General features: G+C 42.9%; 1 protein-coding gene across 1 annotated transcript in view; it reads left to right on the forward strand.

The window, feature by feature from the left end:
* Nucleotides 1-1,037: 1,037 nt before the first annotated feature.
* The window catches only part of CTDP1 (CTD phosphatase subunit 1), a gene marked incomplete at both ends in the record, with an annotated part of 99,411 nt that continues 87,454 nt past the window's right edge, over nucleotides 1,038-12,994 (forward strand). The window contains 2 exons of the mRNA XM_079533749.1: nucleotides 1,038-1,354; nucleotides 10,943-11,026. Coding sequence (XP_079389875.1) covers nucleotides 1,038-1,354; nucleotides 10,943-11,026 — 401 coding nt within the window. The remainder of the gene's footprint in view (nucleotides 1,355-10,942; nucleotides 11,027-12,994) is intronic.

Genomic DNA, 12,994 nt, shown 5'->3' on the forward strand with positions numbered 1-12,994 from the left:
ACATCAAGTCTACTGGCCTCACTGCCATCCACTGGTGATGTAAAATTCAGTTTTTATGTATGACATGTACACATATATGATGTGGATATGTATCTTCAGTGCTGATAATTTTTGTTTTATATTAGGAAGTAACAACATTGATTATAGAGGGACACTACCAGTCATCCTATAGTAAGAATTGCCTAGCGTTGTAAAGGAAGGAACAGTAAGGCAGAAGGAAAACAGCTCACCTCTAATGACACAACTTTACAGCAGTCACGTCAACATTAAAAATTATCTCATCTCATTTATAAAGACCTTCCAACCTCTGTAACAAATGAGTGGAGGACGATACAGTCAGCAGCCTCTTCCATCACATCACATGCGTTCAAGGAACATTTAGGTATTGAGTTGAGGGACGTGGTTTAGTGAGAACTATTGGTGATTTTGTAGGTCGTTTCCAACCTTGGTGATTCTCTGATTCTGTTACCTCAAAGCATCCCAAAAAGCTGCTCCTGTCAGCTCTCCCGCACGAGAGAAGTGTAGAAAACACGTTATCCCACAGCGTGTCGTTATGCGTGTGGGTGAGGAGCTGATAAAAGACGCACGGGAACTTTAATTCAAGAACTTCCGTCTATCTGGTCACTACTAACAGTATTATCGTCAGGTTCACAGCAGCGTCCGACCCGAAAGTAGAACCGCAACCCCCAGCCCGCCCCGCTCGCGCAGCCCGCCCCTCAGCGGCGGCGGTGGCGCGGATAGGCAGCCAGACCGCGAGAGGGCGCTCGCCGACCCGGAAACGTCTTTGAAGCAGGGACGGGGCGTGGCGCGGGCTCTCCCCGCCCCCTCCTCTTCCCCCGTTCTCGCTCCCGCGGAGCCGCGCGGCTGTGCCTTTAAGCCCGGCCGGGCGCGCGGCGTGTCGCGCCTGCGCAGTGGGGTCGGCACCGGTGGCGGCGGCTGTTGTGGCGCCCCGTGCCCCGCAGCGGCAGGCCGCGGCCCACTGCCAGGCCGGCGGCGGCGGCGGCGCGGGTGTCGCCATAGCGACCCGCCCCGGCGGGATGGAGGGACCGGCCGAGAGGGGCGGCGGGAGCGCGGCGGAGGGCTCCGCGGGGCCGATCGCGGAGATCCGGGCGCCGGGCCCGCGGCCGCTGCGGTTGCTGGAGTGGAAGGTGTCGGTGGGGGCTGCGGTGCAGATCGGGTCGGTGCTGGCGCTCTGCGCCCCGCTGCCGCCCGCCCCGCGTCCCGCCACGGCCTCGCAGGGTTCCGGCGCCGGCCCCCGGCCCCAGCGCTCCGGCACCGAGCGCAAGCTGAAGGCGGAACGGCCCGGCGTCGTGCGGGAGCTGTGCGCGCGGCCCGGACAGGTCATCGCGCCCGGGTGAGTGCGCGGCGCCTTGGAGCGGGGTGGTGCCGGCGGGAGCCGCGGGCTGCAGGTGTTTGTCGGGAGCTGTGCCGCCTCGTCCGCAGCGTGAAGCGGGGCTTCTTCCGCCCGGTGCTGGCGGGCTCTCGGAGTCCTGTGTCGAGGCACCTGTGGGAGCTCGGGACGCGCCGCGTTGTTTCGAACCCGGTGTTCCAAACGGAGCCGTTCTGCGCCGACTCCGCGCGCGAGAGCCGCACGTCTTCGTTGCGGGGTGCCGTGAAAGCGGCTCTGAGCTTCAAACCTACCCAGAAATAGCGTGCTTGAGTTTGGCGGCTCGGCCGTAAGGCAGCATAAAACTCTGACACCACCGGGACAAGTTACTGCTTGATGAGAAAGATGTGACTAGCAAAGTGCTGCAGCAAACTGTTGTAGTTGCTGGGCACGGTGCAGATACCATCAGGAGCCTAAATGCTGTTAACCTTATGTGTGTGTCAGTGTGTAAAGCTTCACAAGTATCAACCAAATGCTGTAATTCAAACTTTAAGAAGGGCAGGGGGTTAAACGAGAGAGGCTTTCTAGTTTAACTATGGCTCTGTCTTTGTAAGATTGCGTATTGGTCAACTTTTAATTTCCTAAATGCCAACAGCTAGATACGGCTTCTCAGATTTCTAGGTTGAACTGGGCTAAGAGCTTGCTACCCTAAACTTCAAGCAGTTTCTTTTTTCTTGACAGGAAACCATCGAAACCCTCTACTTCCTCTGTTTTAGGACAACAAGTTATTTTCTTTTATTGCAGCTCTCTTGGTTGCTGGGTGGGTGCAGCTGGGCCTAAACTTTCTTGATTGAAAAATCACCAGCACATAGGCAACATCTGTGTGAAGAGATGCTCTCAAAGCTTCGGGAAAAAGAACAATAACTTTATTGGTGATAGAAGATAATGCAAAGGAGGTGAAGCTGTATTTTTCCTGCTACAGAAAGCATTATTCTTTCTGAGATAAGATTGTGTCATTCTGTTATGCTACATCAGCATTCAGCTGCTACATCTGGTGTAAGGTGAACGATCTCCTGGTGTCTGGTTCAGAGCGACGTGCTACAAATGCTAGGAATAAAATAGAATAAAAACGTGTGTAAAAATAGCACACTAAAATTTTAAAATAGTGTATGTGAGATGAAATTCGTCTTGATAGCATTTGTGTGGACTGAGAGGTGAAGTTTTGTGTTGTTTTGTATTTTTAACTAAGAAGTTGAGGGAGAAAATGAAACCCAATGTGAATTAAAAATATACTGGCTGTGGTATAGCAGCGTTTCAGGTTCAGCTTTATGTGGTAAGAACTTTGGACTTGAATGCACCAATTCTTAGGCAGTTCTTGTGTTGATTTGTTTAATTTTGATTCACTTGATTATAATAAGCAAGCGCTTGCTTTGAAACAGAAAATGAATACTGTTTTTTATTACTGTTGTCCCTAGCTTCTGAAAATACTTGTCTTAAACTGATAACAGTTAGTTGTTAGTACTGACCTTTGCTGAACTGTTCTGGAGTTCTGAATTTTCAGCATGGTTTCTTACACACTGCAATGTTTTTGGGTAAATGTAGAAGAAAAATTCAAATGAAGAGGTAGAAAAAGCATGACGTGAAGGGAGTAGGGCTGGTCAGCATTTGCAGACATAACTGCGTGTGTTCGGTAACTTATAAGATATGTTAGCAAGCATTTTATCTCTTGCCTGTAGCTTCCCATTTTGTGGAATGAAAGTAAAAACATTTCACCATCTATCAGCAATATTTGCACATGAAAGTAGTTGGCTATATGTAGTAGTTGCACGTAATAGTAGTTGACTAAATTATAGTAATAGCTGCTGTAGGTAACGTAGTAACGCAGCTGAAACTTTTTCATTGTCTCCAGAGGGTTCGCTTGTCTCTTGTCCCATTCCCAATCCAAGCTATCCAGGATCCTAGGTGCCATTTGCTGCTTTGAGAAAAGTGGGCTTGGCCAGTTTAACCCCTAATTCTCTGTAAACTGAAGATATGTGCAAATATTTGCCAGTCACATAAACACTGTAGGCATACTAGTTCTAGTTCAAATCTTTTTACTTTAATTAGAACGTGAGAATGTAAATTGCTTAAATCTTTTTGAGGATAAATAATGTGACTTGCTGTAAGTTTCTACATTGTCATTTTGGCTAACTTTTTTACAGTAATGTTTTCTGTTAAGATGTGTTTCTAATGCCTGCTCATGGTTGGTTGTATTTTTTGTTTTAATCGCATATGGGCTCAGATAAAAATCTTCCAGGGTATGAAAATAACATGCCACGTGCAGCACTCAGTTTTCTTGTAGCTTCATTTCCTACTTCTTGGCATAGGCAGTGGCTTTAGCAATCCTCCCTTTCATTCTGTATGGCCTTCCCTGAAGGCCTTGGTGTGTATTGCACTGGCAGAAGCTGCTGAAATGACTCACCTGGATGCTACAGGAGGAAGCTGCTGCTTGATTCTTCAGCAGTACCCATCCCTTGCTCCAGCCTGCTGGATTGGTGTGCAGAGGGCGGCAGGGAGGGGGTGGCTGGGGTGAAGATTGCAGCCTGGGGCAAGCAGGAGGTGGATGTTGCTTATGCTGGCATACGTGGGCAATCAAATGCCAAGCCAGGGCTGACTGAGTATGACCTGCTAGGACTGTAAATAGCAGGGATGACAGCAAGCAGGTAATGGAAGGTCTTTGATGTTAACAAAGCAAAATTTTCATGGGTGGCAGAAGCAACAAGTAAAATTTCATGAACTGCCGCGCTGCTCTGTGTATAATTAATGCTAGTTAGTCATCAGAGTTAATTGTTTCAAAGCTGTGACTGGTGTGTTAGGATTCTGGACTGGGACCATATTTTGTTTTATGTTAATATTTACGTGAAGTGTTTCTAGGATTAAGTTGTCCTCTTTGGGGTTCTAATGATGGGATCAACTGCTGAAATTCTCTTGCGTTGTTCATGCAGAATCTTCCAAAAGATTTATTCCCTGTACGTTTAGGTTAAATACCTTTCTGTCTTAAATAGCTGTAGTAGCTAAAACTTGAATTCTTTTACAGAGCGTAAAATAGCTGAGAGTTGTAATCAAAGTCTTAATGTGCCTGGATTCCAGTCAGAGCTTATTTTCTAAGAGATGGGCGTGAGTTCTCTAACACTGTAGATTGTGTTGTTACTTGGTTGGTTTTTATCTACAATATCACCGTTTGTTTATCTATTGTCACAGAGCCTCAGGGTTCATTTACCACCCAAGATGAGGCAGACGTTTAAGCTGGACCTCAGTACCTTTCATCTTGGAGTCTTGGAGAGGAATGAAGCACTGATCAGTTACAGGTTTTGAAGTGGTGACTGTTGTAGTAAAATACTGAAAAAACAACTTGCTGTTTCACTTAAACACAGATGTTTTCACAGTGTCCTGTTGAATATTTAATGAGCTTTTTAGAGTCTGCAGAAGTTGCCAAATACTGAGGAATGTTGAATAATACCTAGAAATCCCTATTTACTGTATCTCTTACCTACTTCCTTTTTATATTTGGATGCATTCTGTTTTTATAAGTGATGGTATCCATCTTTCCAGCCTGTTTCCTGTGCTTGTTTTTTCCCCTTCATATTCTGAGTGCTGATGCTAAGAAAGCTGCTCTTAATGTATCTATCGGGTGTTTGAATTTGATATTGAAAAGGATTCAAGCTCCAACTGATTTTCATTCCTTCATTGCTTTCTTCTTCTCTTCCTAGTTCTCTGGCACCTAAAAGCACCTGTTACAGGTAGCTGTGTGGAAGGGTTGAGTACCCTGTGAGAGGATTGAGTTCTCTATTCTTTATGTGACCATTTGTTTTCCCCAAACTTCCAGGTTTTTCGTTATCAGGGGGAATGAATCAGCCTGCTCGGCAGGGTTTGGTTGGAATCAGACATCAAGTTCAGAAGTCACTGATAGAGAGGCGAGGCAGTGTAGTGTGGCTGTAGAAGCCTTGTGTGTGTCTTTCTCTTCAGTGAGGCTTCCCTGCATCTGGGTTTTGTGATTGCTTCCAACTTACAGGAGAGCTGGCTGGAAGGAATATGCCTCCAGCTTTCACCTATCTGGGTGCTGGAAGCCGTGTAGCGGAAGCTGGCCTGATCTCCTGCTTTTCATCCTTCCCACCCAACCTTCTGCTAAATAATCTGGACTGTCCAATACCTTCATCTAACTTGGTTGCCTCAGTAGGAAGGCAATGTGGGAAAGGGAGCACATAATTTCAGCAGTAGCTGGCATTTTGGTCAGATCAAAGTGGTTGTAGGTGTTGGAGGGTTTAAATTATAAGGTGAAATCAAGAAATAACAGTAATGAGGTTGCATATCTCCCTTACTACATATTGTGTAATTGTCTTTAGTGATGAATTGCTTTTATGCTTACCGAATTTCTCCCAAACTGGTGTATTTCCCATTGTCAGAGCTTTTGCTGTGAGCTGGTTATCTTACTTGAGCTCAAGGATTTTGTCAGCACGTGTGGAATCCCGTGGGCCAGCAGTGAGATGGCTCATGAGGCTGTTTTGTGCTGTCATTGTGGATATGTTCCAGCACAATGGGAAGAGACTTTTACTTTAGTTATCTGATGGTGCTGAAAGATTCAGGGTGTCTGGGCTGATGCTGGTTGATTTGTACAAGATGTCATTCACTGGTGTTGCCTACATCCAGAAGGAATTTTTCCACTTCATATGATACAGCATAGAACTCTGCAGTATGCTGTGTAGGTTACTTCTAGTGGATGGAGGGAACATAGCTTAAATGTGATCTCTGAATGGAGAAAGTGGCTGGAAGTTGGAAGATAATGTAACAGTCTTTATTAACAAGCGCAGAGTTGGAGGGATTGTAAGAAATCTGCTGTGTTGGTGCAATATCATAGAGTCACAGAGTGGCCTGAGTTGAACCACTATGATCATCTAGTTTCAACCCCCTGCTATGTGCAGGGTCACCAACCACCTGACCAGGCTGCCCAGTGTGCCTTTACCTACAGGAGTGGAGAGCTTGAGAAGGAATGTGCCTCAAAAGAATCTGAAGGGATCAGAGATGGGTAAGCCCGAGCCCTTACTGCTTGGCTTTGCAGCAGTTCATCTGTGACTTGATGTTGCTGGGTAACTGACGTGAAAGTCTGTCAGTCTGTGGTTCAAGAAAACTGTACTTCTCATCCATGGTATTTTTCATGAGTTATTCAAGGACTCTGCCTGCTTCCTGGCAGATATTTTTGAGAGTTTTGTGTTTTTGTTTTTGTTTTTTTTAATTTCATAGTTAAATATCTAAGGAATTAATCCTTCATGGCGATCCTTCACCTTCAAGGTGATTAGGGCTTTGAAAAATTGGTGCTATGAAACTAGAGTCCTGTATAACAGAAGCTGTGGTTGGTTGTTACAGTAAGTTGGGCTTTAGGGCCCTTTGAGGTGGTTCTAAATGCTGCAGCCGCACACCACAAAGTGGTGCTCTGGTGTAAGTTAAAAACATCACTTTTGCAGAAATTGTGGGTAAATTAACCTGCAGAAGCAGGCTTCGAGTTGAATGAGATTTTGCTTGTTTGCCAATCTTGTCAAATGACGGCTAAAATACTGTTCACAACTATGTGGTGGAGATTGGTTGGATGATTCAATTGTGCTGGGTGTTAATAATCACAAACCTAGCATGTTTTCATTTTTACCTATTGACAATTACTTGATGATAATCTCTTGAGCATGCTGCAAAACTGGTAGGGGCAGAGGCTTTTAGTTTGTAGGAACCTTATTTTGCTGTAGTAGTGCAACTTTGCATCTTGTGCTGTTCAGTGTTAAGTCATACGGTGTCAAATTGAGGTCAGCAGCTTTAAGTGACAGCTGTGACAACTTGGGGGTTGTTTATGACTGTTGTGGTATTTCTTTATCCTAAAATGATCTGAGGAATGCACAATTTTTTGGGCTCTTCATTTATGTAAGTGACATGCAAGCAGGAGGCAGTAGCTTTATGGCATACGAGCAGTCAGTTTTTCCATTTGTATATCTGACAGATCACACTGTAAGTACTGTGGTATTGCTTGGTTCCTTTGGAAAGACTTAACACAATTAAAAGGACTATCAAGACAGAGCCATGACTTGATTTCCCTGGCATGGAGGTGTTCAGCTAGCACTGAACAAAAAGGCAAGATAAATGCTAATGGCAGTGACCTCTCTACTGTAAGGAGGCTGTTCTGTGGGGTGAGTTGCTGATGCTGCCTGCATCCTCCGTGGCTATTAGCCATTTTCTATAAACGCTTGCAACACTGTCATCTTTTCCCCTCAGTGGCCTTGCTGCCTTTGTTTTTCATTGCTGGAAATGTGTGATTATGCTGGAAAGGCTGATACAAAAAAACTTTAGGAGGGTGTTTTTTGTTTGTAGTCGCCTTGCTTCAGTGAACTGTTGCAACTGAGACGTGGCAAATTGGATCACAGATGAGACAATCTTCTACTCTGACTTTCCCGTTGAAATTAACCTACCTGGAAGTATAACCATGGTTGCATTCATTACGGACTTGGCATGTTTTTGAGTTAACACTAATGACCAGGCCTTAGGATTAGTACTGGCATTGACTTCCTCTGTTAATGAGAGCAAAATGCTGATATCGAATTTCATGAAAGCTTTCCTTCCACCATGCTTTTTCAATCAGCAGCGTGAGAAAACAGGTACTTTTAAAAGGCTTATTTTAGAAATAGACAAGATGTGTAAGTTTGGGAGTGCTTGAGAGCAGCGATGGCCTCAGGGCTGTCCTTTGCATCCTGATGCCATTAGTAAATGTTTGTCCCTGACCATGATTATTGCAACGCAAATAAAATGTTGTTGCTGTTGCACATTTAGTGTCTGTTTCTGATTTACAAACACACCTGGGAAGAATGTGAATAAGATCCTAGAGTGAGTTTCCTTATTTCACAGAATCACTTCAGTCATTGTATAGATGTGTGTATATATGTGTGTGTGTATATATGTGTGTGTGTGTGTATATATATATATATATATATATGTAATAGTGTGCACAGTCCATATTGGTGCCTTGTTGCAATCCTTCAGTTATCTGGGTGCTATTGGAGTGACCTAGCCCCTCTCACCCTATCACACATAAAACATGTGCCATTCACAGCCTAGTTGCTCTCCCCAGTGCCTGGTTTGCTCGCTAACTGTCTCAACTCTGCAGATCTGGAAAAAAGGCTTTTTGGAAGGGGACTGTATTTTCTCTGACAGTTTTCCTTTGAGAATTATTGCTTAATGAGCTCGTGGATTCTGCTTATCACCAAGTGGTTCCTGAAGAAGTTCTCTGAAGAAAAAGTAAGGTGCTGTTAATACTGCCAGCAATAGAATGTATTTGAATGTAGAGGGGATTAATTTCTCCTGCAGAAGTGAAGTAGGGAGCAGCTCTTTTCTTTTAGCAGGTTTCTGACATGAGTTGGATGATAAAAGAACCCAAAGCTCTTTGGTGTGGGCAGCCATTTAAGACAAATATGCAGACTTCTGTTCAGAGCGCTAACATCTGATAATCAACTTGGATCTTGGCTCTTATATTTTGAGAATCAGCAGCTAAACAGTAAAGGGAATGTTTCTGGATCTGAGATTCACAAAAGCCACTTTGAGTTCCACAGTATGATTGTAGCAAATCTACTTTTTAATGTACATTTACAATACGCACTAAAACGTAAGTGGGTGAAGTGTTTCAATGTGCTTGAGTAGAGTTCAGGCCTTCTTTCAGCAATTAGTATATGTTGTTGGTTTGCATTTGTTTTCCTCTGGGAGAAGTCTGCTTCAGATCCTGGCAGCTGTGCTTGGAAGTTTGCTCAGCTCAGTTGTACAGTGCTGACAAGTTTGCTGGTGCTCCAGAGTTCTTTCTCTGTCCTTTGGCTTAGATTGCTGTCAGGTGCTTTTGAACTCTAGTGAGCATCAGAAAATTATATGTTCTGGTCGTGTTTACATGTGCAAGAACAAAACTGGTTATTAGTGGTGTCGTTGAGTATGTGACAAGTTAGGGAGGTGATGCTTAGGAAAAAGTATCTATGAGTAATTTAGAAGTCCCAATTTTTTTTTAATGAGAATCCTTCCTCTGAGATCATAAGTTTAACATAAACAGAAACTTTTGCATGTCCTAATTTATATCACACCTTAGCTCAGGATTATACCAGCCCCTTGATGATGTTAGGTCAGATGCAAGGTAGAGAATGCCTGAAGATGCTTCTGCTTTCCAAGGTTGCATGAAGTGACCACCAGGCTATTGAAAACAATTAAATGGGCACTGAGTTACAATATAGTTGGTCATTGTAAACTTTCATGCACGTTTCTGAGTCTTTAGTTGATTTTGAAGGGTTTTCTTGGACTGTTCCAGTGTCTGTGTAACCTCAGGTTCGTGCAGTGAATACAGTGTAGGTAAAGATGAGCAGTTCTGGCTTGCTCCTTAGTGTGAGCCAGGAGCCTGAGTAAGGCAGATGAAGAAGGAACTTCAGAGATGAACCAAGGTAAAGGAGAGCGAGGCAAACCTGTTTGTAAAAGTGAGGAGAAGGGAGGGTGAGTCAAATGAAGGAGTGTGTATTTGGGGAGATGAGAGGAGAGCTGAGTGAGCAATAAAAAAAAGTTGCCTATAATGAAGGATCACTCTTTTTGTCTTCTTGTGAAGATCCACTGACTGCTTGTGTTCTATGAAATATATACACTATTTGAAGAACAGAGGTCCTAAATGGTTGCAGAGGAAGACAAGATATAATTGCCAAGCAGATGATGGGCCCCAGTGTGGAAGGATCTGATCTGCCCTTTTGTAAATGAAAGCAATAGCAGCAGGATGGCATATGAAAGCTTTTATTTAAGTACACCTGATCTGAATCTAGTTTCCACAGATGGGGGAGAAATCCCAGTATGTGCAACAACTGCAGTTTTGTTAGCAGTTGTCAGTCCTGGTCACTAGGAGACTTGCAGCACAGTGGAAGCAAGCCATTGCATGTGTTGTTGAAAAGGAGAATTATTGTAACTTTCAAATGCACAGTACTTAAATTTATGAGCCAGAGATGTGAACAAAGATGAAGGTTTCTTTCATGGTGCTGCTGTCTTGCTGCAATGCACATTTGAAACCAAAGAGAAGACACTTTCACTCAGAAGTTGGTTATAGAACTGGACTGGCTTTTTTTTTTTTTTTTTCCTTGTTCTGTGTTTTTGAAAAATTAGAGGGATGCAACAGCAGGGGTCATGCAGTTGGAGAAGCTTTGTGGTATCTGAACTAAATGTGACTGTTACGCTTAATCCTTAGGACTTCTTCTAAACTCTGTTGAAGGAAATAGGAGTACTTGAGAGAGTAAAAGAAGCACAGCAAAACACTTCTGTGAAAAGGCTGAAATAATTCATGTTCTTCCATGGCACAAGAAAATCACAAACCAGGATGAAATCAGTATAGAAACATTTATGTATTTGATTTTCAGTAGTACATAAATGGGCAGTTATATCTAGCTGAGTATAACCTGTTTCTGTACAAAGAAGGCTTCTGTCCCTTTTTTCCTGCGCTGAGGCCAAAAGCACGTATCTGGCTTTCAGTTTTCAATCAGTAATCTAGGTATCTGAAATCAACGTGCAATAAATTGGATGCTTTTATCTCTTTTCCAGGGGTGTCTTGGTGAGACTGGAAGGATGTAGCCATCCGGTGGTTATGAAAGGTTTGTGTGCAGAATGTGGCCAGGACTTGACTCAGTAAGTATTACAATTTGCTTTCTTTTGAGCTTATCCTTGCTTGTGATTAGGAATTCACATTCCTTCTGTCATTTGCTTTGCTTCTATGTTCTGATCCTTGGTAGTTGTGAATCATATCTGTAAGTACACCTGTGAAGTTGGAGTAGTAACTAGTAGGGAGAGAGGACAGTGTTCACTCTGCCTAGCATAGACAGGGCAACTTAATTTTCAAATCTCAGCATAAAGCACTCTTTTTAAAAAGGGAAAAAAAAAAAAGTTTGGACTATCTAGTGAAATTCTTGCTTTAAATTGAGTGACCTGAGCATGTTGTTTCACAGTCACATCATTAGTAGTGTCATTATATTAAGAAGTGTATTTCTTAAGTGAGAAATTGGCATTCATAGGCAAAAACTGGTGTTTCTCATGGATAAAGTCAGTGTTCAAAGAAATTGGCAAGGGCTGTGCCATTGTTGCAGGCTGCTATAATTCATTGTTTACACAAGGCACTTGTTTTGTTAACCTGAAGCAGATTTTCAAATATGTGACCTATTTCTACGTTGCTGTGGTCACAGATGCATTGTTTGGAACTATATTGACTTGTAACTATTACAGAGATTCATAACTTGGGATGCAAGCCAATAAGAGGCCATGTGGTACTTGAGGTACAGCTGTGGTGCTCATCTACAACTCTGTCAACTGCGTATTTTCTCTCTTTTGGTGAAGATGAATGTAGGGAAGCTTACTATCTTAAGGAGAAAACGTCAAGAGTGTAAATGTAAAGGTGTAAATTGTCCTTGTTGTGTGTGCTTTGCTTTTTGTATGTCTGTAACAGGGGAGCTGAGAGGCAGAAGTTGTGTTGACCATGATATAAACATGAGAATTTCATCTGTGCAGGTGTAAATAACAGTGGGAAAGGATCAGTATAATTCATGTCACCTTTCTTCATTTGCAGTGTGTCTGAAAGGGAGCTAGCTTATCTTTAGTGCTTTTAACTTAAGGCTTTAGAATTGTTTTCAATTTTTTATGAAATACTCTGCCGTGGAACTAAGGGAATTTAAGCCTTAGGCCAAAAAAGCAAGTTCAGAATTTGATTTTCTTCTCCTTTGTTCTCTCGTTTCTTGTACAGTTGGTAAAGAGAATGTTTCTTATGCAAATTACTGATTCAGCATCTGTTTTCAAAAATGAACTGAATGGTAGACTGGTATAACATTTTATAAATGAACATTGAGTGCTCATTCCCTTCGGAAGGAAATACTGGGGTTTCTTTTTAATTCATTGTCATCATTAGGGATTATTTTTGAGCAGTATACCATAAACCAGAATAAATACATTGAATATTGGAAGTCTTAGAGATTACGTAGCCCAGATAGTGGTAGGATGTAACTTTAAATGAAAGCTTGATTGTTGATATTTTATAGACAAGTACTTGGCACAAAGCAAACCTAACATGAAGTTAGGATAATAGCAAATAAGACTTTTCCTGCCCTGAAGGAATACTTGAATTAAGGCTGAAATATAGTAATGTCTAAATGTTGCTATTATTTCATGAAAATCTGTACAAATTTGGGTTTTTTGGTGTATTCAGTTTTCTCAATATAGTCTGCATCAGAGAGCATCTTTATTTTACACAGAATTTCTTACACCTTTGGAATGAGGCATTAGATCTGAGCCTACATCACAAGGCAGTTTAAAAGCATCATTGCTTTTTTTTGGTTGAAGAGAAGCCAGTACAGACAGTTCACCAGCAGCCTGCTAGGTGTTAACCAGCAGTGCATCCTTTCCATTACACAATTTCTTTGCTTGTTTGAGTGGACCAAGTGATAACTCTCTCTTCCCTGGATTCAGGTAGTGCTTCCAAATGCTGCAGTACTGTAGAAACACGTCTGTATGTGACTTGTTTCTTTGTCACTGCTTAAAGGCCCCAGCACAGATGAAGAATACTCTTTTTTTCTTGGGAACTTGTGTAAATTACTTGGTGCTGCGTTCTCA

The sequence above is a fragment of the Tetrao urogallus genome, assembly GCF_951394365.1.
Source record: "Tetrao urogallus genome assembly, chromosome: 3".
Classification (NCBI taxonomy): domain Eukaryota; kingdom Metazoa; phylum Chordata; class Aves; order Galliformes; family Phasianidae; genus Tetrao; species Tetrao urogallus.